Raw genomic sequence first — 27,191 nt, 5'->3', positions numbered from 1 at the left:
TCCATGCCTTGCCAAAGCTCTACAATCCTCTGCATTTGTGAATTTAAAGAGGAAGACGTCCTTAACTTTCTCTACTATCACAAGACCTCTAGTTCTCCAATTAGAGAACACCCAAGCTTGAATTTCCTCCCTAGTAAAGTCCTTGTTCCTCTAGTCTTTAAACTTACCCACAACCATACGCCCCGCATCTGCATGCGCTTTTAACTTTTCATCCACTGTGCGGTGTATTACAGGCCCCATCTGTCGTAGATTAGAGAAGGCAAACGGGTCTCTGTTTGGGTTAGCGAAGTCTTCCAGGTCCGACATAGGAGAGAAAAGAGAAAGTGGGGTAGTAAGGAAGAAGGGTAATACAGGTATGGAAGTTAGGTTAAACAAAAAGGAGAAAGGGGGAGTTGGGAGGGCAGCAAAAGGCAAAAGAAGGAAAGAACGAGAGTAGAGAGATGCTCTAGAAATCTAGAGAGAGATAACTAGTACGGTTTTACTGAAAATATTTTATGAATCTTATCGTATCATATTATGTGAACATTTGGAGTTGGCAAATTAAATACTCGTATCTAACTATCAAGCCTTACTAAAAATCAATTTGTTAAGGAAGCACAACATAATATATGTACAGCTATATGATTTAAGCTTAATGATTATCTCAAGAACATTAAGGTATAGACGTACAAGACAATAACCCAAGCAGGAAGTAGCCATTTAAATAGTATAGATAAAAATTATATGCATGTTCAGCATGAACCTGCAGAAACTGCAACTCAAGCAAAATCTCCAGCACAGGCCAGGATTGAATAATGCACTATCTGCAAATGAACAGAAGATTGCTTCAGGCAGAAATGTATAGATGTCCGGTGCTATTAAAAAATAAAAAGGAAACAATAATCCTACAGAACCAAACTATCAATAATGTCAAGGTATATGCCTGTCTGTACAAAACATTTCCTACTCAAAGGCCGTTAGTTTTGTATCTTCCTACAACTCTTTGAAATTCATGTCGCATCGAGTCCAAAACATCATGGGCTTCCAGTTGCATCCCTTCTCTTGCGCCTAGCAGCAAGTTCAATGAAGCAATATCCTGTTGAGTGCTTATCATGCAGCTCAGTTGTATGCGGCCAGAATGCTACACATGCCATCACTCGTTGCGGATGGAATGATATTTTTCCCATAGTGTAGGGGATTTCGAAATTTCATTCATGAGGTTCTTGAACCTGATGCTGCAATCACCACCACTGCAGCAAAGGAGCAATTACAATCATATACTTTTTCCATGCAGAAGCTTTCAAGCAATCGGCATTTATGCTGAGGTGTCGCATAAACAGAGATGCACCTCAAGCCCTTTATAACCAAAAAAACAACTTAATAAATAAAATAAAAAAGAAAAACCCACGAACACACTAGCTTTCTAATTCTGATGTAACAGATTCAAAAAGACTCATTAAAATTTTAAAACTAGGTTAAATTTTACTAATTCGAAGAGTATTTGATCCAAATGACTCGAACAATTTCAAATTTAAATATGTGCCTCACTCTGTCTATTCCTCTCATCTTATGCCTAATTTCTAGGACCCCAATCATCTTATAGCACCCTAAGCCGTATATATACTTGTGTGCAATGAACAAGACATGAGACGGTTTAATTTGAATTGCACACTAAGAGGAATAAGGCAGAAAATAAGTTAAAGATAGCAGAATCAAAAGTCTATACATCTAGAAGAGGGTAGGAAAGTAATTAGCTCAGCCACACTTGTGGCATCAAGTCTTCTGAATACTTGACATTTAACTCAAATTTCTGTAAATTCAGCATCATCAATCAAATCACTATATCCTGCTTGTCATTACCTTTAATATGCTAGTTCAACAAAGTATAGCTGATAAGACAACACACGTATATAAGCAATCAGAAATAAGCATAGGGCCCTGAAAATTAGAAGTACAGCATATATTACAATTACAAGTATGTTCTGAAAGGTCTCAAAAAATTATGTGGCCCTATTACAAAAAGAAATGCCAATGCCATTCAATAACACCATAGTATGTTCTGAAAGGTCTCAAGAAATTGATAATTCTGTTCATACAGAAAGACTGATAAACACATGCCATATAGATATACTTCTGTTCTTAAAACATTACATGCACATGAATTTAGAAGACCCATGTGATAGATGAGGAAACGTGAGATGAAATTAGTGCCCAAGTGATGAGGAAAGAGAAAGGAGAAAAACTTGCAGATGAAAAACAAAAGGTGTTGCAAGGGAATTCAAGGTAAAAAGCTTCCAACAATAACACTTTTCCTTGCTGGACTCTAGATAATTGTAAAACTACAAAAGACCTTCAAACATATTTCAAGAATCAGGTAAGCAAAGCATGAAAAACTTAGTACCACCAAAAACATGCTTAACCAGTCAAAAACTATAAGCATCAGAAATATTGTGCACTAGTAATTCCAGAAATGCGATATCATGAGTCAAATTTGGTATTTACATACTGCAAAGAAAAACATTTAATAGAAGATCTCCAGTACCCAGATATGTGATGTGAGCCAGAAACTGTGTACCTACTCTATATACCACTAAACAATGGCTCGTTAAGATGATAAATATTTGCAAAACAGAACTACAAACAAAAATACTTCCAATCATAAAAATCTAACCTGAAAAATAAAAGTATTGAGCAGTTACGTACCTAATGCGATTCAAAGATGCAATTGCTCTAAGAGCACTCCTTATCATGTCCTCATTACGATCTATCTCTTGCTTCACAGCATCTTGCTTTGGCTTAAAATTAATAGTCTTCTGAAGAGGGTCCACCAACGAATCCAAGACTGGCAATTTGAAATTTGGAACAAAGCAAACCATCATAAGCATTGTAGCACAAATAATCAGAGATTTACTAAATTTTGTGTCCCATGTCGACTGCAATAGGATGAAAATGCTTGCATGAAAATAATATGAATCTAGCATCATTCATATTAAAAAATGCTTGTGAAGTGAAACGGCTGAAACATTTTTCAAAATCGAATCCCATGCAAATCACTAAGTGATGGAGGGTGATGAATTTTCCATCTAAAATCTGCAAACACTAACCTGCCAATACAGCAGATGGACACTTGTCTGCGAGTTTAGAAAGGATAAGGTGGCACGGCATTTTAACATCATAATGATCTGGCAAAAGCAGGATAAATTTTTCAGTAAAGGTCATATAAATTAGAATATGGTTTCTTAACTTTACAAGATAGATATAGGAGGGATTAACACCACATTAAGTGTTATAGCAGATTGTCTATTGCCTTGAGCAGAAAATTGCAACCATGAATTGTAGCTACTTACCATCCAGACCAGATTTTAGATAGGGGATAATAAAGGAAGCTGGATTGACTTGATCGAGGCAATGGTCCAACAAAGTGTCAACACATTCAAAAGCTGCTTTTCTTAGTTCAAGACCATCATCTACAACATGCTTAAATGGACCCAAATCAACTGTTCTTATCAACTCTTGCTGCAACACAGAATAAAAGAATCAATGCCATAACAAGAAAAACTGAACATTAAATTGTGCCATAGGTCTACAACTAAATTTACAAACTAATCCCTAGGCAAATATTCAAGAAAAAAGCACTTCTTTCAGAAATAAAGCAGGAGGTTAATAATATGTCAATATATGAGAAGAGTCAGACGACACTCAAAATGAAAAGGAATTCAGGTCCATCTTATTCATACATGTGCATACTTTTTAACTAAATGTGCAGCTTATTTTTTAACTACATACATGATATGCATTTTTTTTTTTAACAGAATGCTTATTTTTTAATGGTTTTAAAGAAAATCAGGGGAAAAACATCAGATCAAAAAAGATACACATTTAGTTGGGAAAAGAAAATATTTAATCGAAAAATTATGCACATGCATTCTTTTCATATTGGATCTCTTTCATACATATATATACACACATATATAGGGCATTAGGGCACAAGGGATAACCATATGATTCCTAATGAGTTGGTGATGAGGTAAAATAGTACCTCTCCATTCACTGTATTATAGATGGATCTTGGGATTGTGACATTTTCGGAGAACCTGAAAAAAGTTACATGGTACGGGGTTCGATTCGAAACGTGGTACGTAAACAGATACGTGAAACGTTACTCTTTGTGAATCTGGAACGATTGGGTACGAAATAAATAGTTAATATTATATTTTTAAGTAATTTTCTTTTTTAACCAATACAGGTTGAAAATACTCATAAAATATATATCTAGTACAGTTTTTCTGTAGGGGCATGCCTTGATTCAATAGAAATGAGAATAACAAAATATGAGTTAATAGATTAAGCCTAATTATTGGTGTATGTCAAAGGCTCAAAGCCCATTCAACAATAATAAACCTAGCCGCCATACTACATAAAAATAGACAAAAAAAAAAAAAAAAAAAAAAAAAAAAAAAAAAAAACAATACTGCTGCTGCACGTGAGAGGAGAAAGAGGCTAAAAGAAACCAAAACAACCGATCATACACAGGTTCGCGGAATCCAGCGACCCAACGCAACCTCCAGCAACCTGAGTCGCATTTGTACCCCGTTCCGGTACGTACGAACCAGGTTGCGGTTCGGACCAACGTACCGCGAACCTTGTAACACTTGTCCAAAAGTCCTACTTCAACATTTGCTAATTGGTCCACCATCTACCTTTTCTTTATGCCTTCCAGTGAACTGGTATAGGCTAGGGGGGAGTTTGGCTTGGGGTGTTTAACAAAGGGTGAGGGAATCAAAATGGATTATTTCCTTACTTGTTTGTTAGGACATTTAAATAGTTCTTTTAACCATCTTTATTTCCCAGTCTTCTACTTTGATTCCCCCCCCCCCCCCCTCAAAGGTTTTCCTATTCCCTTCCTCAAGACTCCTACACTCCTATCAACAACACCACAACACCAACCACCACCACCCTAGACCAAAACCACCACCACCACCATGCTAGAACCAAACCCCCACCACCACCACCATCCAAAACTCAACCCCTCACCCATCGAAAAGCCACCCCTAACCACCACACACACCCAAAACACACCATACTATTGAGTCTTATAGACATTCTGGGTTTATGTTATTTATTTTCTTATCAATCTGATCTCCGGAAAGATATACGATCAGATCTACAAGTTGGAGTGTGCATTTATGCCTTTTCCAATAACTAATGCGCCACCCTTAACCTTCAATTGCTAAAACTAGGGTTGCAGATTCACGACGATGGTACCGGCATTTTGGTTCACGTACTACACCGAATCGGGACGTCAACAAACCACGAATTGGTTCGTGCGAACCCAATCAAGATTCGCGAGGGGTAGGCGTGAATCTGGTAACGATGCTCCGACTTACTACACCAAGTCCTATTCACTGTAATCGGAAGATTAGTTAGATTGAGGCATAAGAAGCCCATCACATTCCTTTAGATTAGTTAGGAGAACGGGATTAATAGATTGATTAGCTACGACATTAAATTCATATTCACAATCTGTAATAGACATGTCAACACTAGTTAAAAAGATACCACTGCTAATAATCACTTGTATCTAAAGCAACACATATTTTAAGATTATACTAAGAATAGATTACTTCATGTTGAGGAATTTCTTCTCGCCATCATATAAAAACATTACACAAAAGAAGTATAAAAATTTCTCCGTTTCCATGGGTGCAACACTTTTAAAGTCACACTAATGACATATACAATCCATATTTTTGGTTTTTTTTTGTATGGAAAAAAAAAGTAACGTGAGTCTTGTTAGATTAGTCTTTATATACTTTTCAAATATCATTGTCTATAAATTTTATTTATTAATCATTAAAGCTATTATTGGTTGAATATATGCATCAACAAGTGTGAAAATGAAGTGTTTTATCTAAATTTAAATGGGGGAAGCATATACCAAATCATATAAATGGGGCTAGGCGGGAAGCTGAACATACATTCCATGTAATATATCAGAATTTTGTATTACCTTAACCACAGTCTGATCATATAGAAGAGGCAGCAATTCCGGCAAAAGCCCTTTGATGAGATTTGGCTTATTATGGGCAGCTGTACTTAAAGCCAAAACAGCTGCACGTCTAACATGCTGCATTAAAGAAAGAAAAAAAAAACAAAACAAAACAAAAAATATATTTAACAACAGAACAACCAGATCTCAGAAACACAATCTAAATGCAAAAGCAAAAGGATGTTTTATGACACTAAGAAACAGTAGATCTGACAGTGAGCTGAGAGGCAAGTTAGTCATTGCAGAGCAGCAATGAGCTAAATCCTAATACTTGTTCTGTCAATCATATAGCCTTAAGTCCATAATCAATGAATATTTAGAGAACAAGCCTAAAGTAGGTAAGAAAGGTTGATACGATAAAACAACATTTAATTTTCATGAATTCTAATGCTGCAATGACCTCTTAGTAATGAGAAACAATATCAGTCATCTATCTTCACATATTTTATCATGAAAGGCACTGCCTTATAAAACTTCGCCTAATGGTGGATCCACTTGGCTGATGACTTTATGTACTGTATTTCGCATATCGTGGCTTAAAAAAGTCATTTGACAACCACAGAGCATGTCAAGACTCAGGATAAAGGGTTGTGAAATGTAACATCTGATGGTAAGGCTTAATGCCTTCAAAACTAAACAAAATTTCATTTAATAATTACTCCAATAAGGTATTATGTGAAATCAGGGGAGGGGTTAACAACACAAAATAAAAATGTTCATTCACCGTTTAAATTAATCTCCAAACTATAATATCTCCGAGAAAGATGTATTAATTACATACTATATCCTCTTATGTTGTTACAGTGTGAGCCTCATCTTATGTAATGACAGTTCAATTCTTTGCATCTGACAAACAACTCACATATCACATGGCACCAAGGACTAGAATTCAATAATTAGGTAGGTGAATGACCAACCTTCACCTAGCCAAACACCTTAGGCTATTCATGATACAGCAGTCTAGTCCCAATAAGTACAGATAAGTACAAGAACCAAACAATTGATATGATCCATATAATTACGATATTTTAAATTACCAATAATTTCAAGACTAAAAACAAATTTAAAATCAATAATCAAGCAGAGAACAATAGGCTTATGCACTCTACGAAACTCTTTGTATCCATAGATACATCAATGAGGAACAAAAAGTGTAAAAGAATTACCCGATCTTGATCCTTAATTAGCAACAGAAATGAAGAGATTTCAGGATGCAGTATCTCGTCTATTTTTTCAGGCCTTTCCACCAGAGAATACTTAATGGCAATGATGGCAGTGGCCCTAGTGAATCCAGCAGGACTTGTAATTCGCATCTATGCAATCACAAGCACGGGAACAATTTAGTAAAACTACAAAAACCCAAGCAAATTAAGTTATTAACAATCATTGCCAAAAAAAAAAGGTAAGATTATATCATGGACACCTTTAGTGCAGGGACAAGTTTATTGGGCTCAATGAGAGCAATTTTACCAAGGCATTCAGCGACCACATTGCGTACTCCCTCCTCCTCACTTTCACAATGATTAAACAACAGGTTTAGAATCTTATCAACACTCGAGGCCTGGAACTCAGCTTTATCAGTTGATTGTCTAACAATAACCTGCACAAGCATACAGTTTTAGAAGAACTGAAGAACCTTAGATTGGCGAGTTTAAGAACATACCTCTTTCAATGAATGCAGCAACAGATACTGCTTCTTTTGCTGATGATCAATCTGGTCCAGAATAAAAGGCAAATACTTGGACAGATTTCCAACAGCAATGTTCCCAAGGGCATAGGAGGCTGCAGATTTAATCTCTTCAAAAGGGGATTGAAAAGAATCGATAACAATATTCTCAATATGAGCATGTGAGCTCAGGTCTTTCCTTCTTCCTATCTCTCCCAAACAGAGCAAGGCTAGGTGTTGCTTTGCCTGGAATTTGTAAATGGAGATTGTTGAAAAAGAATAAATAAACCCATTAGACAAATCAACACAGAGAAAAGTTTCAGCATCTTAGTTAATAAAAAACAAATATATAAGACCAAATAAGCAACCTATTCTCAGTCAACACTCAACAGTAAACAATATGACACAGAATAAACATCACAAATAGAAACAAAAGCTATCAGTAGTTCACAGAAACAACTAGGGTCATCAAGCAAAGATGTTTGAACTACGAAATGGATGTAAGCTAAGAGTCAGGCTTGAGATTCTAAAACAGTAAATAAGGCAACTTTAAGTGTCCATATTTTAAAACTGGACTCAGAGAACACAGATGTAAACAAAATGTTACTCTATAAGAACTATTGACTGTATAATTAGTACTCCCTCCTTTTTTTTTTTTTTTAAGTGCCCCATAGTGACATATCACGCATGCCAATGCAAAACTTTGGCTAATAATATCTTTAATTATCATTAACTATAAATTATAACAATTGAATATTAATAATCTACTCATTGAGAAGATTCCAACAAGTACCCACAAGACTATTTTTCTTATGTATAATTCATAAACATTGGTCAAATTATGTTTAATGAATAGTGCCAAAATCTCCAATGGGGCACTTAAAAAAAACGGAGGGGGAAAGAAAATAGGAGTTCTATTAAGTATAGCTGGTAAATAAGTTGATATTCAAATTCAAAAATTTTATTTTAAGCATCTTTACCCAGGAATAGGTGAGCAGTTATCCTGTAGTAATGACATATTTTAGGTATGAAATAAACTAAGAAGAGAGAGGGATCTAGTTGCTTAATACCCCGATCCCCAAGCAAACCACAAACATGAGGAGAATGTGGTACATTTTAGCTCAATTACACTATATTAGGTAGCAAATGACACACCAGTACCCAATCTCGTCTTAGCAATACACTTCGTAGGCAGCACTAAGATGGAATATGCCTGGTCTACTGCACCACCCAATCTTTTAGTAATTTAATTCCCATTATCTACAACTTGAAAAGGAACATTCACCTCAAAAAAAATTATGTACTACCTCCGTTTTTTATTAGTTGACACGTTTTGACTTTAGCACTATTCACACACTTACCTTTGACCATGTTTTGTGATTTATACGTAATGAAAAATATAATCATGTGGGGTCTTGTTAGATTCGTCACGGTATGCATTTTCAATATATCAACTTTTTATAATTTTTACTTATCGATAATTAAAGATATTAACGGTTGAAATCGTGCATTGGCAAACGTGACTAAAGAAATGTGTCAACTAAAAAGAAACAGAGGAAGTACATCTTAACGCTATTTTCCCAATTGCCACACTATTTTTCACACGATAACTGACCTTTTTCTCTGACCACCCAAACCAATGGCCATCAGTAACTATCATGACAAGATAGCATATTAAGGTTTACCTCTCAATGGCTACCTATAGCCTTAGCATATTTGAAACTCTAGATATGATGTGATGATTTTATTACATCAGTACATGAAACTGGCCACATCCATTTTCTCTCAGGCAAGAGACCCATATCCGGAGTCAGAACATGAGTAAAGTCAACAGAAATATTGGTATCTGAGTCCAAATATCAGTCATCAAGCACATTATGTGGCAGCTAGGGGGAAAACAAACCCTCTTTTTCTGGGCCGTAACAATCTAGTTCAGCTAATTTGATAGCAATATTGCAATAAAAAAAAAAGCTAGGTAACTTTTATAACATTCTTAATCATACAGACCAATTTTGTCTTTTTACAATATTCATATTGCATAGTGCAATTGTACTGGGGGGAAAAGAAGATTCTAAAAGATGATTGACAGCAAAAAAATGGAAAATAAAATATCCAAAGTAGAGTAAAGTGGAAGATCTGCTGAAAGTCAAAATAAAAAGGATCTTACTTGTACATGTTCAAAACAATGAAACAAGGCATAATGAAATCAAAGATTGGCTCTAATTAAACCCAGGATATATTTTTCATTTGATGAAAAAAGTGAAACTGTCCGGCACCTGGATAAGGATCCTTGAAGCCTAAGCGCAAGGCACAACACAAAGGTATGTGCGCTTTTCATTACAAGATGCAACTTAGATTTTAATGTTTTGGAAAATTGGCTTAAAATATTACCAACTATTAACGGTGTGTACAAAATAATACAACCTCAACTATTTGTTATCAACAGTATAACATTTTGTACTATATGTTCAAAATGGTACGCCAGCCACCAAAGAAAACATTTTAAGGAATATTCTTTTCATATTCATTATTATTATATAATTTTTATTATTTTTTTAATATTAAAGTATTTGTTTTCAAAATACATTTTATGTTAATAATTTTATCCTACCCAAATTAATAATGCTACGCCCCTTTGTTAGACTATTTACTATCAAACAAAAGTAAATAGGGTACTTAAATGCATATTATATTGATATAATTATTAGTTTCAAAAAATTTATTAAAAACCAAAATTAGCATAATATTTCCTTCTTTCATACTTACAACACACCTTTTGGCATGCTAACCTATTTGAAAAAATGATTAGACTATATAAGCGAACAAATTATGCTACAAGTTTTAATCGTAGCAACTTAACACTTTCTTCTTCGCTTTTTAAACATAACACTTTCTTCTTATTGGTGATAAAATTTATGTTGATTGTTTTGTCTGTTTATCTAGTCTAATATCTTTGTTAAATTATGTGTCATGTCAAAAAAGTGTGTTATTGTAAATAAAAAGTAAGAATTATGTATTTTGGAAAAAAATTAATAATTAATGGTATAAAATAAATATAATAATAAAGGTGGACGAAATATTCCTTGAGATACCTTCTCCGATAGCTGGCGTACCATTTTGCAAATATATTACAAAAGGTGGTACCGTTGAAACCAAACAACTGAGGTCGTATTATTTTGCACCCACCGCTAATAGGGTGGATTATTTTAAGCCAATTTTCCTAATTTTTTTTTATTTCTTTTTTTTTTTTTGGCGGAGTTAAAATTCCCGTAAAGAGATCTTAGTAATGATAAAGTTTAAAACAAAAAGGAAATTTAAAAATATATATATTATATAACTTCATCCTACATTGTGATTAAAAAAGAATGCAAATCTATACAAATAGAAAATTATAAATATTTTTTTCTTAAAAAGGTTGCCGTGTAAAATATTGAATACCAAAATAAGGCAAAAATAAAAGTTCCATAAAAACTACAGCTGAGAGCTGACACTCAAAAGGGGAATGGTGGGCTACTACAAGTAGGTCACTACTTAAAATAAGAAAGATAAAATCAGAAAACCAAAGAAGACTAGACATCAATAAAAACTGAAAGCAAAGAGCAGAAAAACCAAATGGCAATCCTAAACTAAAAGCAAAGGGCAGAAAAACCAAATGGCAATCCTAAACTGAAAGCAAAGAGCATAAAAATCAAATGGCAATCCTACAAGAAAAACTCACTGAAAACAGTCTAGGTATTTGAATTGTAACCTATTTTCTAAATTAGGGTTTAGTCTAGATTAGAGAATTGTAATTTAGAATTATTTGAAGCCATTTCATGCAATTGAGGGTTTTATCTCAAAATGGGGTCTTAAAGCCTGAGTAATTAAATAAAAATATTCTCTCCCTCACGGCATTAACAAAAAGCACTCGGGGAATCTTGCGCCACAAAACAAAAAGGATAGAGACACAAAGCCTAGTGCCTAGGCAAAGGCATACGCCTTTCATTATGGGTGGCACCTGACAATGGAGATCACCTAGGCACACTTTTTAAAAACTAATCCAATAGAATAGGAATCCGATGAAGACGTTGCTCATAGAGTCAAGGTAGGCTGGTTGATGTGGAAGCACACTACTAGGTACCTAAGGTTTCTATGTGATCTTTGTTTCTAGGTGCCTTCTATGTGATCCAAACATATTGAAGGGACATTAAGACTGCACTATCATATAGTATAAAACGCTACCCGTTATCTTGAAAATATTCACATTCTTAATATGGGCAAGTTACACCTATTCGAGACAAAATTACGGGGATTTTCCTAACATGATTTGGCCATGTAAGATGGATCAAGTTATGCGCCAGATAAGAGGTATAACAAGTGACAAAATGTTGGAATTGTGAAGGAAAGAGAGTAACAAAGTGTAAAGATTAAGAATAATATGGCATTGGCATTGAGGACGAAAATGAATGCAGATCACATGACTTTATGTATGCACATTCTTTCTATTATTGATTTCCTTTTTTCATTCCTTTTTAAACTCATTGTATTTTGCAAATTTTTCTCCCTTAAGCATATTTTATTCACTATCTTTCTCAAAAAAAAAAAAAAAAAAAAAAAAAATAATAATAATAATTAGAAAACTTAAACAAACTTAATTACTTGGTATATCCTTTTTTTAGGACTTCCATTTTCAACCACCCTCGTTTTTTTGCTTCCACTATTTTCTATATTTTCTTCCACACTTTCTCACTTGTTTTAATCTCTCTTCTCTTGTTTCACTTTTCATGGACATTCCTTATGACTTATTCATTTTAGCCAACCCCAAAATATTTTGAAGCTCAAGCGTTGTTGTTGGCACATCATCGCCTGAAAAATGGTCAATTGTTCAATACCCCCATTCGACATGTTTAGGAGCTCTAAGATTATCTTCATTTTCGCAATGCAAAGTTCTCATATGCTAAGCAAATATCTATAAACAAAAAGGAATGACTAATCCCAACAATCATAAGCAGACTAGAAATTTGATAGATGAGATGTAACATAGTCAAGAACCCATAGTGATCAATGCAACATGCTAACATGTAAAACATTTCAACCACTCATAAGCCATAAGCATGCACTTATACCTGCCATAGTTTCGATTAACATTGCCATTTAATTTCACAAGAACTTGATACCAAGAGAAAGAAGTTACATGCATTATATTTCAGAATCAATACAAAAAAAAAATCTCTCACAGCATCAGAGCTTACTGAATTGATTGTGCTGTCACCCTTGAGAATATTTGTCAGCATGTCTACTGTAGACGAGCATCTGTCATCGCCCGCAGCAAGGCAAAGAACAGCAACACACTGAGCAATTGAAAACATCGCTTGTTTAGCGACACCACCAGACTGAGGAGATGGTTTAGCACATGAAAGCAGAGAATCTAGCAAATTCTCAAAACTTGTATATGCAGAATAGACCAAGCCAGCAAAAAAATTCTGTAGTGCCTGCAGCATTCAAGAAACTTTTTTCAGCTAGCAGCCTAGCAGGAAGATAATTAAGAATAAGTAGCATCCATTGACCAAAATAATACCGTGAGTGCTTGCCCCTGGAGCAAAGAGCTCTTGACTAATGTCAACGCAGGAGGAAGAACTCTGTCCCTCACAGTCAAGCCAACACTTGGGTTTGACCTTCTGTCAGTCATTAAAGTGCAGCACAGCTCCAGAGCAAGAGCAGTCATATGCAAGTCTGAATCACTGGTAAAAAATGCATCTATGTAAAAAAAAACTGAACTCCACAAAAAGAGTATATATAATATCTCCACATATTAGTAAAAGAAAAACCTAATGAGAGTTGATAATTCAACAATAATGACTCCATAAGCTGATGAAGTTATTTTGTCGCCATATGCAACTATTAGAGAGTTCAGTGTCCCCAGAGTGGCCTGTCTAAGCGCTCGATTGGCCTATTTCAAAATCATAACAGCAAGGTATCAGCAAACAATTTAATGCCATATATAAATTTTAGAAAATGCCCAGTAAGAATATTAAGAGAACCCAAAAAGATTGATCTTCAAGATAAGCACAATTAGCAGGATCAATATACCTTCCGTAGAAACGCCGTTAACTCAACGATAACATTCTCCAAGACACATGACAGATCAATACGAAGTGGAGAAGCAGCAATGACAGCAAAAGCCTGTGTGGAATATATCAGCACATAATTAACAAGTACTATTTGACACAAGTATAACAAACTAAGCATAAAGCAAAGGAGCTCTATTTCTATGGAGCTCATGCTAAACATTAAACGTAGCATCTAAAGAACTTGAAAGAAGGTGTCTTAGTTGGCAATCCTATAAAATTCAAGCAATACTGTTGACATGCAAAAAACAATTCAATCATGTCAAACAAAAGTGAAAAACTGAATAAACATCCTCTCTTTAAATATGTAACACCTAAGACATTTTACTCTGAATAGAATTCTACAGTGACAGCAACCTTGACACAAGTCATAAAAATATACCACAATCACATAATGTCAGTGAAGCTTCCAGTAATGTTCCTCAGCACAAAGATACATGACCAAGATTGCATGTCAAAGACTTCTTATTGTTGCCCCATAAGAAAACAATTATGAAAAAATAAATAAATTTTGAAAAAAAAAAAAAAAAAAAAAAAAAAAAAAAAAAAACAGGGGTTAAAATACTTGTAAACTTTGAGGTGGCAAACCGGGTTGTTCAAGTGGGGTAATGTTTGGGTGAAGACTCACCAGATTGATTTCAAATTTAATTCAATTCCGATTAAATCAAATTCAGCTCTATAATCTATTGCTAATGATTTTAAAGTAAAATAATCATTATTAGACAAATTGATTTCGGACCGGGTGGGTTGGATCAACATCAATTGCGTCAATTTGGGTCGTAATTTCTGGTAAAGTTTAAATTTTGGGTCGGTGATTGGGTATATAGGGTAACCTTTCCAGTTCTAAGCTGCATGAACCATCAAAGAACCAAACAAATCCAAACCCCCTCTTATATTAGTCTTGTTCAAAAGTAGCTAGCTTAAAATGTTGAACGAATAGTTGAGCATTGCATAGTTGTCATGTCAAGTTGTGAACAGTTACAGATAAGCGTTGGAATAGTGGAATTGTTTTTTTTTTTTTTCTAAAAGTTTGACAACCAATCACATCATGGGTCTCCATCCCCATCAGCAAATAGGATGTGGGGATAAAAGAAACCTAAACCATAGAAATATGATAGCATTGCATAACTTGAATTGAATTGTGGAACAGAAGCCTATGTTCCTCTAGGCAACCTCTGCCAGTCCTCATATTCAGTATCTTTCACCATTCCTTTTCATCAAAGACCAATACACCGTCCTCCGCTCACTATTTAAGAGGGAAGAATTGTTCATTATAACTAAAGACATCAGTCAACCATTGCAAAGCTATTAAATAACTAGGACTCCCAAAACTCACTAGTCATAAACTTACAACTACACCAAAATGCTGAGTTAAAACAATTTGGCAAAACAGTACTCAGTACAAATCAGATTCTTGAACATGGTTAACTGTCCAGCACATTCAACCATTAGATACTAAATAGCAGCTGACTTAAGAACCCAATCAGCATCAGTCAACCATCAAGTTTGAAGACCTAATTAGATGCAAATCTCAAATCTAAGAAAGAGCATGGAATATCAAAACACATAATTCTAAAACACCTCTTATTCTATTACTACACCATTGACAATGAATAAAAAGAATGTATGATTAGAGCACCAAGGGAATGTCAGCCAAAGCTTCACATTGTAAGGATGGTTTCTGCCTGAAAATCATTAAATGCAGTATCCTAAAGCTTCTCAACATAATATAATTCATTTTTTATTTCTAAAAAAGTAGGTCCCCTTCTGGCAATAAAAAAAAACTTCCTCACAATTTAATAAATGAAAGTTTCCGGAATGGCAGCTGCCACTACCAAAAAGATACCATCCCACCTCGTAGAGATTTTGAGACTACAGAATAGAGTTATAAAATAAATTCATCCACCCCAACCCCAAAACGCAAATAAGCTAAGGAAAAAAGAGATAAATTGCAAAAGAATTTTGCAGTAGAAAAAATTAAGAATAATAACAGGTAAGCAAGAGTTGCACCATAAAAAAGCATAAAAAGAGGAGCAAAGCCTAGCCTTCCTTATTTTTTTTAACATCGGTTAGAAGAGCGTAAAACACCGACATTCACTTCCCTAGTTTTAAAAAAGCAGACTTAGGCACAACATTATCTAGGTGCAGCGCATTACAGAAGGCACTGAGAGGCACATGCCTCTGTCAAGGCACCAGGTGCTGCACTTTAAGTTCAAAAGTTTTGAAACTTACAAAGTTACCAAAATTTCTCAAATTAATCTCATCCAGTCTTAAATAAGAAAAATCCCTCAATTAATTATATGATTTTACTTGCTTTCAACCCCATATTGAAAGCTTTAATTACTGGAAACCCTAATTCGCAATAGAAAAGTAATTGACAAATTGGTGGTATAACAGACTTTGCCGGCGAGATTTCTCTGGGGTTTCTGGCAGGAGAACTGGGTGGATGTTGCTTGTCAAGGAATTCTAAGTTTATTCTCTCAATAAGGCCACTACTTTCCTTAAACACTAAACCCCTATCTGTGCTCATAGGTATCCTATAGTTATTCTTTTGTACAGCATCAATAAAACAGCAAAAAAAAAAAAAAAAAAAAAAAAACAAAAACAAAAAAAAAAAGGATGGAAATAAACATATATGAAGTTACAAAACTAACCTTTACTGCAGTAAGCCTGGTTATCTCATTTCCCATTCGATCAACAAGAACAGGAAGACATGCTGGTAATTCCGCAGTAAGATTATCACCAAATGTTGAAATAACAAGTCCCATGCAAGTGATAGCACACTCCTTAACTTCCTGGTCTTGATCTTGATTCGTCAAGCGTGTCATGATAGCATTGTAGATAGGATGAACAAATGGCTTAAAGTCAAAGCCAGAAACCTAAACAAACAGGGCCATTTGAATGAAGTTGTATTGATACATCAGTAAGTTGTCAACTTGTCACGATATCAATTAACTGTGATTTACATAACCAAACCAACAATCATACCTCAATACTTGGACGCAAAACTCGGACAAGTTCTCCGCAAACTCTCAATGCCTCAGCAGTGACCTTGTAGTATCGCTCACCAACCGAAGATAGTACAGGACCAGAAAGAGCCTGTGCAAGTATAATCATCAACTAAACAAGTTTAGCCAACCCTTTTCTCAGGAGTGGTGCCCAAGACCAGGTCATAAATTCATCATACGCCTTTCAAGGATTAAAGCTTCCTTTTCGTCCTACAACTAATTTATCGCAATGCCATTAATAAAGAATTATTCATTCAGCTATAAAGAGTTCTAACCTGCTCCAAAGTGAACTTACTCTTAAGAACTAATTTATCGCAATGCCATTAATAAAGAATTATTCATTCAGCTACAAAGAGTTCTAACCTGCTCCAAAGTAAATTTACTCTTAAGAAGCATTATCCATTATGTCGCATGAGATTCACAAAACATACCGTCATACGACTATTTTATGTAATAAATTCTTATCAGCACTAATAAATGTAAAAGTGTAATATTATGATTTTAATCTTTATATTTACAGTTACTACAGATAATCCTTCTTTTTATTGTTTTTCTAAGAAAACATTACAACTTTCAACAGGAATTACCCACAGTCACATATAATAGAAGAAAATTGCTAATTCCATTACTGTCAATGACCGCCATTTCAAGTTAACTGTGGACAGTCCATCAAAGGAAGGAGGAAAAGTGAAAACTCTAACCAATCTCCTAAATGCAAAATTAGCATTCAATATGAATACTTGAAAAAAAACCACAATATGAACAAAGAGAAAAGCTATCCTAAACCCAGAAATAGCAATCATTAAATATACATCGAATAAGATGAACATTGAAAATAATAAACATTACCTTTATATGCGGATGAAAAACAAGAGGTGAATGTGAAGCCAAAACTAATCTCGTAAATACAAGTGCCTCAATTTTCAAATTTGATGTAGATGAGTTTTCCTGACAGGATTAGTGCAGAAGAGATGAGAATCCTGGAACGAACAAACAAGACCAGCTTAGAATAAAATGAATACGACACTTACTAGTAAGGCCTTCTCTATTCCTGAAATTAGAGATCCAATCTGGTCGGCCAAGCAGTCTGGCAAGACAACAACAAGTTCTTTAAGCACAGAAAAGGCACCAACCTGCCAAAAACAGGAACAACATCAAGAAACCATATTACAAAAATAAAAAGATAAGATAAAAATATATGTAACTTAGAAGTGCATAAATTTCAAAGAGTAGAAAAAGAATTCCCACCTTAGTTTTGATAGACTTTTCACGCAGCAGCCTATTTATAGATTTCACAATTTTCGGAACTTCTTGCTTTAGTAACCACCTAGGACTGTACAAATGATGAGAGTCTACCATCAGTTTGAAACATGCGAATGATCTGTGCCACTGCTGTAGTGACCAAGGATTCACATAATAGCCCATCCAATTGCATACATATGAAAAAGGATTATTAAATATGTTCAAGTAGCCAAGGGACCTACTAAGGATAGGCTTAAGGTACACTAAAATTGAGGTGCCATTGCTACACGCCATTCTGTAATTGCCAACTATATCCATCCTAACATTCTGCAACTTAAACATATAGACAAGCATCAAAGAATCAGATATCATCCCCTCATTCTTTTCTACAATTCACAGTCAACAATCGAGGGACTATTTATAAGTCATCTCTTAGAGGAATCAAAAAGCCCAAAATAGAAAATTTTAAGCTTAACCATCACACCCAAACTGGAACTCACCAGTGCTCAAATAAAAAAGTTAAAAAATAATAAAAATTGGACACTAGTTTCAGAATTTCAGATGGTACAAAAAATATTGTGCACAAGAAACAAACCGTTAAAACAAATTAACAGCTAACACTAACTAAATAGCCCGTATTGTCAACCATTTGGTTGTACATGACAGTCATAACTCACAACATTACTTAAAATGAAATAATCTCACGTAAAAAATCACAAACTCATAAATCCAGAATTCTCAAAAAATCAACAGCGGATCTCCAATCAGAAGAAACATGCCCACAAACATCTAAATTTCCAGCGCAAGTTAAAATGTTGCAACTTTCAAATAAATAAGGAGCCAAAATAACAGCACGATGTTTCCTACCTCATCTTGTCTGTATCCATCTGCCCTCCGGTAACATTTCCAGTCTGCCTCAAGAGCTCAATGAATGTATTAAATACATCCATCTGCAGCCGCACAAAATAAACTATCAAGTAAGAGAAACGCTGAAAATGGCAGGCAAATAGGAGAGAGCCAGTCTACTTTACCTTAACATTTTCTTCTCTTTCTTTAAACCTGTCAATAAGCTTTGGACAAGCCTAGAAAATGAACAATCAACAGACTCATGAATTATAAGCCCTTTTCAATATAAATAAAGCAACAAGCTTCTTCTGGTAACTCAAATTGCTTATAAGTAATTACCTCTTCATATAGGTTTGAGAGCATCTCAGGCCGAGAAACAATGAGTCCAGCTAGACATTTTGCTGCAGCTCTTCTCACTTTCCAGCTAGCGTCCTCGTCATCTGTATATTCATTGGCACTTTCACTGCAAAGGGATAACATCAACAAAAAAAAATATTGTTTAAGGATGACATCCCAATCAGGAATGAAATTTTGAGTGCTACATCAGCCATTAGTCACATACTCATCTTCATCTTCCTCGTTATTTTCGTCATCAGTATCTTCCTCCATGTTATCAGTGAAATTTGGATCATAACTAAGAAATTCCAGAGTAAGATGAAGAATTTCGTCACAACAAGCAGAGATATCCCTTGGACATCTAAGTAGAAAACTCTCAAGAGCCTGCAAAATGAAAAATGCAGTGTTACATATTGAAAAAAAACAACAGCAAAGCCAATAGCAATCACTTTCTCCCTTATTTTTACTTCCAACACAGTCACATCCTCTTAGGAAGTGATAAGAGAAGGTAAACAAATGACTTAATTAAAATAATTTTAACACTGGGAATGGGGGAATTGTTTAACTATTTCTTCCTCCGTTCTATTTACTTGACCTGTTTTATTAATCATGCTTGCAAATTTTAGAAAATTTGCTTTCTACTGCCTTTAAAGGGCAAAAAAATGAACATAAAATAACAATTCCCATGTGATTCCTGGCAAAAAGTAAATAACATCATACCTGCAAACTGTACTCTCGAAGTTCTTCATCATTCTCAGATGCACTTTTGCAATAATTGATCAACAGAGGGACAGTATCCTGAAGATGAGGCCCAAAACGATATCCAACAGCACGACTACAACACAATAAGTTAAAATCTATTAAATGGAGAAGCTTTACAATAAAGCACCAAAAAAAAAAAGACAGGAAAAATAATAAAATAATTTCACCAACACAAAAAGAACACATGGAAATCACAATAAGTAATAGGTCCATATCAAGAAAAACTACATGAAAATGATTTTCTCAAGAATTCTATACTGAACTTAACAAGTCCATAGGCTATCTCTGAACACTAGGACTTTTCCCCAAGGAGAGAATAGGCTTCCAATCTGGTATTGCAGAGTTCATGGTCATATATGACATTTAAATCCTTTGCTGTGACATCACGCAATTTAATTTACCGAAGGTAAAATTATGATGTCACTTGCCAGCCTAACGATGCTTTTTGTTCCTAGCCTCACTTTACATCACTGGTTACATCCGATAAAAAATAAATAAATAAATTAAACAAATTAAAAAAAGATTCAATAAGAGTGATAGTGCTTTAAGTATAGCTTGCACAAGTATCCACTGTCCAGACTCAAAACATCTCATTCTGCTTTCTTAAATTTATCACGAGGGATGGGAACTTCAACCAGTAGAGGTACCTTTACCAGACACAGATATAATATAGTGATATGAATACTCCCTAGGTGCATCACTCTATTTGTTTAGTTAGTGTTTTTTCAGTCTTTGCTCTAATTTTATTATTTTATACCACTTTCTTTGACGGGGTGTCACTGTAAATGGAATGGAAAGAATTAAATAAATAGGGGAAAGAGTAATGATAATGTTATCTTTACTATATATTTTATATATTTGGTATCCAAAATTCTAATGGAATGGAAACAATTTGAGTAGAATTGTAATTAAGGAAATGTATTTTGTTTCCACTAGTTTGTCAAGGGTAACAAATTGGGGGATTTTGTTACCCTTCGAAAACGGTATTTGTTACTTTTAAGTGTTTTAACTCATACCAAACAACTAGAAATGGAAACACTTATTTGAATTTGATTCCTACATATAAAATTACTATACCAAACTCCCATTGAGTTTTTACAAAAATTAGCTTAATTTGTTATTTCATGATTGCTTTGCTAATCTCATACCATCTTTTTTTTTTTTAACTATAGTATTTCCAAGTGAACCACCCATTTGCCACAGCACAATCTTCCACACCCTATTCAGCAAAATTTTCCTTACCCTTCTCTACCAAACTAAACGGCTAATTTAATGAAAACAAAATTATGGATCTTAAGACAAGCTACAACGGTTTTTAGGGAGAAAATTCCATCTCTTTGCATAAACAAGGGACGAAAAGAAAAGTGCGTTTAAGGGGCCGCACCATCCCAAAAGTCCCCTCAAAATCAGCATGGTCAACAGAAAGACATCCAAAAGCATTAACACTAGATCTTCTTCCTTTTAACAAGGAAATCTTGAAAAAGAAACATTTTCAAAATTTTCAATGCAATGCATTAACACTAGATCTTCTTCCTTATCACAAAACACTTCAAAATTTTCAATGCAATGCATTAAAATTTCAAAAATGACATGCCAAAACAAAAGCCTTGAACCATTCTTCACTTTTAATCAATCAGAGATTTCTAAAAATGCAGCATATTTTCCATAACTCTTGTCCTCTCTTTTATCTATATTATTTTTGTCTACAACAACATGGTTCAAAACAGGAAAATGCTGACCAAGGTAACATAACAGTTAACATCCATATACTTAATCAAAGAGCTGATGAAATATTCCCTTGCCTTCAAATATATATTGCTTTGCAAAACATGTAATATATGATCACTAATTGAATGGACAACACAGAACTAGCAATTTGTTGGATTTGTTTAGGGGAACGGGCAACATTAGAGAAAATACAAAGGGATACCACCAGCATGGAATACAAAACGTCAGACATACAAAAATAACAGCTAGCTACAATATGACATATACAGACCTTAGAGCCCCAACCATTTGAATGTGTGTTCGTGTCATTTCAGGCTTTGTAGCCTTGCGTTTCAAAAGTCCAACAACTTCAACTGTAGCCTTCGTCAATAAATCATCAGACAAGCTTGATGCAAGTGATGCTGAGCAAAGCAAACATATGAAGAAAATTGTTTAGAGACCTTAAAGAAGTTTCTTGGAGCCTTATCCTAAGGCAAGACTTGAAAACCATGAGATCTGGAATTGTAAGGCAAAACTATACTACATCAGAACATTGTTTAGAATATATTACCTATGCAAGAAACTGTCTTCTTTCTAATAGTGGCTTGAGTAAAATTCAACTGAGAGAGCAGTGCACGAAGCAGCTCCTCATGATAAGCAACCACAAGGTTCCCATATCTATGAAGAACATCACACAAGATATCAAGACACTCACATTTGATCTCTGTACTTGATCCCTGTATCACACACAGAGGTTATCAAGATACAGTATCCAGGTTCATAAATTAAAACAAATACTATTATAAATGTAAAAATTTATCAATTCTAATCAACAAAAAAAAAGGTGAAAATATCAGCAGAGGTAAAATTTAGCAGATTAAAGTCATGAATTTGAGGACTAGGGTCTCTAAGATATCACTCTTACACTCTCCATTGAGAAGCTTCTGGTCCACAGTCACATACCTTAATGTATCATTCAAAAGATTCGTCTATGAGTTGACAGTGGTGAGCCTAACCAAGGTCGAATTTCAGTGTCATGTTTTCCACCTCATCAAGATTTGAGATTTTATGGGTTAAAGGATTATGGAGGATTGCATTGTTACCTACTTAAATACTTTGGGGGCCTACATTTGGTTTAAAAGTCCGACATAGTGGTGTTGGTTGTGAGCATGGATCTAACTGTCTCTCTTAAGTCAAACTCCACTATTCATAAAGTATGATTAGCAGACAGAAATTCATAAGTTAAGTTTTTAGAATCCCCACAATTGTTATTAGGCATAGCAGCATACTAAGGATTTGATGAGTGATGGAAACTCATCCATTAGAAAGAGTCAAGTTGATCACCATTACTGAATGTGCTTGGACCATTAGATTCCTCAATTAAATATACCAATGACCAAGGAAAAGGAATACTCCCTCCATCCCCTAATAAAAGCTTCATTTGCCTTTCACACAAGTTTTAGGAAGGTGAATAAAACAAGATAGTGGGGTTTGGTCGAGAGTAGGTGAATATTGTTATAAAAAATAAATTTAATAAAAAAAAAAAAGGAAAGTGGGGTTTGGCTAGTTAAAGATGAAAATAGAAACAAGATGGTGAAATTGGTTGTTTAAAATTGAATTGATAGGAAAAAAAAGATAGTGATGATTAATAGGCAGTTATTTTTATAGATTGTTACAGAAACTAAACAGTTGTCAATTTATTTTGATTGCTCGTATATTCACAACAATGTGGTTGATTAATGGTAGTTGTAAGGTTCTTTCTTTAAGATCCAACATCCATTTATAAATGAATACTTTATTGGGGAAATTAACACTCTACTGAAATTCTTTACTATAAAGGACAACCTTCAAGTGAGCCACAAGAACCTCATTTCAGTTAATTCAGGGATCACTGCTGACACTAAAACTTGTTATCAAGGAGACAAATTACAAGATGATTGTATTGCGATACATGGCTTTATGATGATATGGTCATCAATGATGCTATCCATGTCAAGTCAGTTGGCTCTATAGTTATTGATAAAGCTGAAATTGATCAATTCAAGATACCCCTTCCTCTAGTCTGGGAAAGTAGACCTATGTTTTCAAAAAAAAATCTTTTATTATTTTTTGAGGGGGTGTGGGGCATTTTTTGAAGCAGCCTATAAATTAGTGAGACCCCAGTGTACTTAAGCAGGTTTACAAATGCAAGGATCATAAAAATAATTCGATTAATTATGGCTTAGTGATATTTAATCTTTTCCACAAGAAAACAAAACTCTTTCCCTAACTAAAAGTTAATAGTTTAAAACTCACACTGCCAATTATTCCAGTTGTTAACTGAGGTACAAGAGAATCAAGTAGAGCTTGAACAGCTGATGAACTGTTGACTTCAGAAACGATCGTCTTTAAAGCTATGCTTGCAACGTCTCTGTGTTGTTCTTTAACATTCAGGAGCTTTTCACAAAGTTTGTTCGTCATATCTAGTACCCTTGCCTCATTGACCTTCTTCACTAGTGGAGCAAGACTGAAAAAGTATGGAAACAAGTCAAATAGTCAATAGCAATAGAGACAAAAAAATACTAAGATAGAGATAATGGAACCATTGCACTTCAGCGTCATTCTTGCTCCACAAAACTAATTTCCTTATGTTATCATACAGAAGAGAATTGCAGAATAGATTTTCTGTGAAAGGCTATACAAACCCAATTTCACTGCTTGAAAATCTATCCTTAACAAAAAGAATAATTGCATTCCATATATGTTTCGAGGAGTATAAGTCACTAAGTTGGCTTTTTAATCTAATCAACTATAGATGGTATTAAAATTCAACGAGAGGCACCAGTAGGCTATACAAATAAAATCCATAGGTGAAAGACGAGATTAAGCAGCTAAGTAGCAAAACAGCAACACCTGGCTCATTGATGAAACAATGCAGAGGCATCAATTAATACGAGTGTAAGAAGTCTCTAAAACTAAATAAATTTATAAGAAAAAAAAATTAAAAAAAAAAAAAAGATGGATTAGGAAATACAGGAAAATGATTTTAAAATTTAGAACAAATGGCTTTTTAATCTATTTTACTATAGATGGTATAAATTTACAAGAGGCACCAGTAGGCTATAAAAATACAGTCCATAGCTAAAAGAAGAGATTAAGCAGCTAAGTAGCAACACAGCAACACGTGGCTCATTGATAAAACAATGCAAGAAGCATCAATTAATACGGGTGTAAAAAGTCTCTAAAAACCAAACAAAAAGATGCATTTGAAAATACAGGGAAAATGGTTTTAAAATTTAGAACAAATGGCTTTTTAATCTAGTTGACTACAGATGGTATAAAATTTAATGAGAGGCACCAGTAGGCTATACAAATACAGTCAATAGGTGAAAGCTGAGATTAAGCAGCTAAGTAGCAACACGTGGCTCATCGATGAAACAATGCAAGAGGCATCAATTAATACGAGTGTAGAAAGTCTCTAAAAGTAAAAAAAAAAAAAAATATGGATTGGAAAATACAGGAAAAATGGTTTTAAAATTTAGAACAAACGGCTTTTTAATCAAGTCGGCTACAGATGGTATAAAATTTAATGAGAGGCACCAGTAGGCAATACAAATACAGTCAATAGGTGAAAGACGAGATTAAGCAGCTAAGTAGCAACACAGTAACAAGTGGCTCATTGATAAAACAATGCAAGAGGCATTAATTAATACGAGTGTAAAAACTCTCTAAAACTAAACAAAAAGATGGATTGGAAAATACAGGGAAAATGGTTTTAAAATTTAGAACAAACGGCTTTTTAATCTAATCGACTATAGATGGTATAAAATTTAATGAGAGGCACCAGTAGGCTATACAAATACGGTCAATAGGTGAAAGACGAGATTAAGCAGCTAAGTAGCAACACGTGGCTCATTGATGAAACAATGCAAGAGGCATCAATTAATACAAATGTAAAAAGTCTCTAAAACTAAACAAAAAGATAGATTAGAAAATACAGGGAAAATGGTTTTAAAATTTTAAACAAACGGCTATTTGATCTAATCAACTACAAATGGTATAAAATTTAACGAGAGACACCAGAAGGCTATACAAATAAAGTTCATAGGTGAAAGACGAGATTAAGCAGCTAAGTAGCAACACATGGCTCATTGATGAAACAATGCAGAGGCATCAATACGAGTGTAAAAAGTTAAAACTAAACAAAAAGATGGATTGGAAAATACAGGGAAAATGATTTTAAAATTTAGAACAAACCATTTCACAGCTAGTCCAGAAACATCCCCAGCCGAATCATCAAGTTGCTGAAGAATGGTAAGCGCCAACTTAATCTCCAAATCAGAATCAACCTTAAATCCCTCCTTGCTCAATTCATTTAACAAATCAGAAGTAGCCATATAGCGGTAATCTTTATCTTTACCAGTCATCTGGACAAAAGAAGAATACGAACATAAGTCAAGAAAAATTAATAAAAGAACTCGTTAACTATTGTCAAACAATATGAATGATAATTCATGACATTAATATCAAAAATATATAATGTTGATAGTGTGTTACGGTGACTCGAACACAAAAGCAAATTCATTCACTTTAAAAATCACCCAATGAATCCTAGTACTACTTGAAGAGATCTTAATGTCATAATTCATACTTTTCAACCAACAAAACAACTACAACAAATTAGTAAAAAAAATAAATATATTATTCTTATAAAAAAAAAAAAAAAAAAAAAAAAAAAAAAAAAAAAAAAGCAAAATTTTAGAGAGAGAAGGTACCTTTTCAAGTATCCCTGTCAACGCAACGTTCGCCATGATTACACAGCCAAGCAACTGAAGCAAATATGCAGCAAACTACAACGATGAAAGATTCTGCATTAAGATTAAACCCTAACATGCACAATCATAAATAAAACCCGAAATCAAGTAAAAATAACAATGTGGAAAAACAAAAAATTAAACCCTGAAATGCATAATTAAAAAATTAAGCAAAAACCCTAATTACATTGAGATTATTTAAGGGTTTTTCGAGCAGTAACGCACAAGTTCAGTGGCGTATTAAGGGGGTTCAATTGGTTCAACTGAACCCCAAAATCTTGAAATTGAAATCACTGATAAACTACGAAAGAATTAATCTGGAATTCTACAGAAAACAAAACGACCATTGATTTTACCTTGAGAGCGAGTGACTATGGAATTCGATTTTTTTTTTTCTGGAAAAAGTGAAAGGTGAAGAGGGAAGTATAAAGTCTCTTGTTTTTTTTTTTTTTTTAATACAGTACTTTGTGTGTGTATATATATATTATATATATATAAAGTAAAAGGGGTTTTAGGTGATAAATTTCACTTTCTTAAAATATCTTTCTTATTTTTGTCTTTTTATTAAAAAAAAAGATAAAAATTAAACTACCATCTTTGTATAAAAAGGCGACACATATACTGTGGTGATGCCAGCGGTGATTACTTTAGTATTAATTATAGATAGATTATAGAAGATTATAGATTTGTATTTAT

The 27,191-nt window shown here is 34.2% G+C and overlaps 1 protein-coding gene across 4 annotated transcripts; it reads right to left on the bottom strand.

Annotated features, from left to right (window-relative positions):
• Nucleotides 1–683: 683 nt before the first annotated feature.
• On the bottom strand, nucleotides 684–26,940 carry LOC145562399 (cullin-associated NEDD8-dissociated protein 1-like). 4 transcript variants are annotated; one of them, XM_081622663.1, is made up of 28 exons: nucleotides 26,852–26,940; nucleotides 26,457–26,531; nucleotides 25,939–26,108; nucleotides 23,998–24,208; nucleotides 22,274–22,439; nucleotides 21,995–22,124; nucleotides 19,954–20,068; nucleotides 19,460–19,617; nucleotides 19,237–19,360; nucleotides 19,083–19,133; nucleotides 18,919–19,001; nucleotides 18,058–18,142; nucleotides 17,841–17,942; nucleotides 17,659–17,757; nucleotides 16,790–16,900; nucleotides 16,456–16,680; nucleotides 13,764–13,856; nucleotides 13,502–13,623; nucleotides 13,252–13,414; nucleotides 12,926–13,165; nucleotides 7,692–7,940; nucleotides 7,452–7,628; nucleotides 7,195–7,341; nucleotides 5,990–6,106; nucleotides 3,327–3,495; nucleotides 3,084–3,161; nucleotides 2,683–2,821; nucleotides 684–1,229 (listed from the first exon to the last, which is right to left on the bottom strand). In XM_081622663.1, the coding sequence occupies exons 2-28, from the start codon at nucleotides 26,490–26,492 to the stop codon at nucleotides 1,133–1,135; spliced, it is 3,657 nt and encodes a 1,218-aa protein (XP_081478789.1). In that variant the 5' UTR covers nucleotides 26,493–26,531; nucleotides 26,852–26,940; the 3' UTR covers nucleotides 684–1,132. The 4 variants fall into 4 exon arrangements, with proteins under 4 accessions (XP_081478789.1, XP_081478791.1, XP_081478790.1 ...); XM_081622665.1 differs by having other exon boundaries at nucleotides 26,457–26,549; nucleotides 26,852–26,866; XM_081622664.1 differs by lacking the exon at nucleotides 26,852–26,940 and adding an exon at nucleotides 26,683–26,817.
• Nucleotides 26,941–27,191: the final 251 nt, after the last annotated feature.

This window comes from Chenopodium album, chromosome 10 (genome assembly GCF_948465745.1).
Source record: "Chenopodium album chromosome 10, dcCheAlbu1.1, whole genome shotgun sequence".
Lineage (NCBI taxonomy): Eukaryota > Viridiplantae > Streptophyta > Magnoliopsida > Caryophyllales > Amaranthaceae > Chenopodium > Chenopodium album.
This window is presented reverse-complemented; position numbering and strand designations above follow the sequence as displayed.

What these genes read in the sequence shown, in the direction of transcription:
- LOC145562399 (XM_081622663.1), bottom strand. Translation starts at nt 26,492, where the DNA reads ATGGCGAACGTTGCGTTGACAGGGATACTTGAAAAG. An exon ending in GAATAGAGAAGGCCTTACTA is followed by an intron (nt 17,758 to 17,840) that starts GTAAGTGTCGTA and finishes TAATCCTGTCAG; the next exon opens with GAAAACTCATCTACATCAAA. An exon ending in GCATCTTTGAATCGCATTAG is followed by an intron (nt 1,230 to 2,682) that starts GTACGTAACTGC and finishes CCTTTGCTGCAG; the next exon opens with TGGTGGTGATTGCAGCATCA.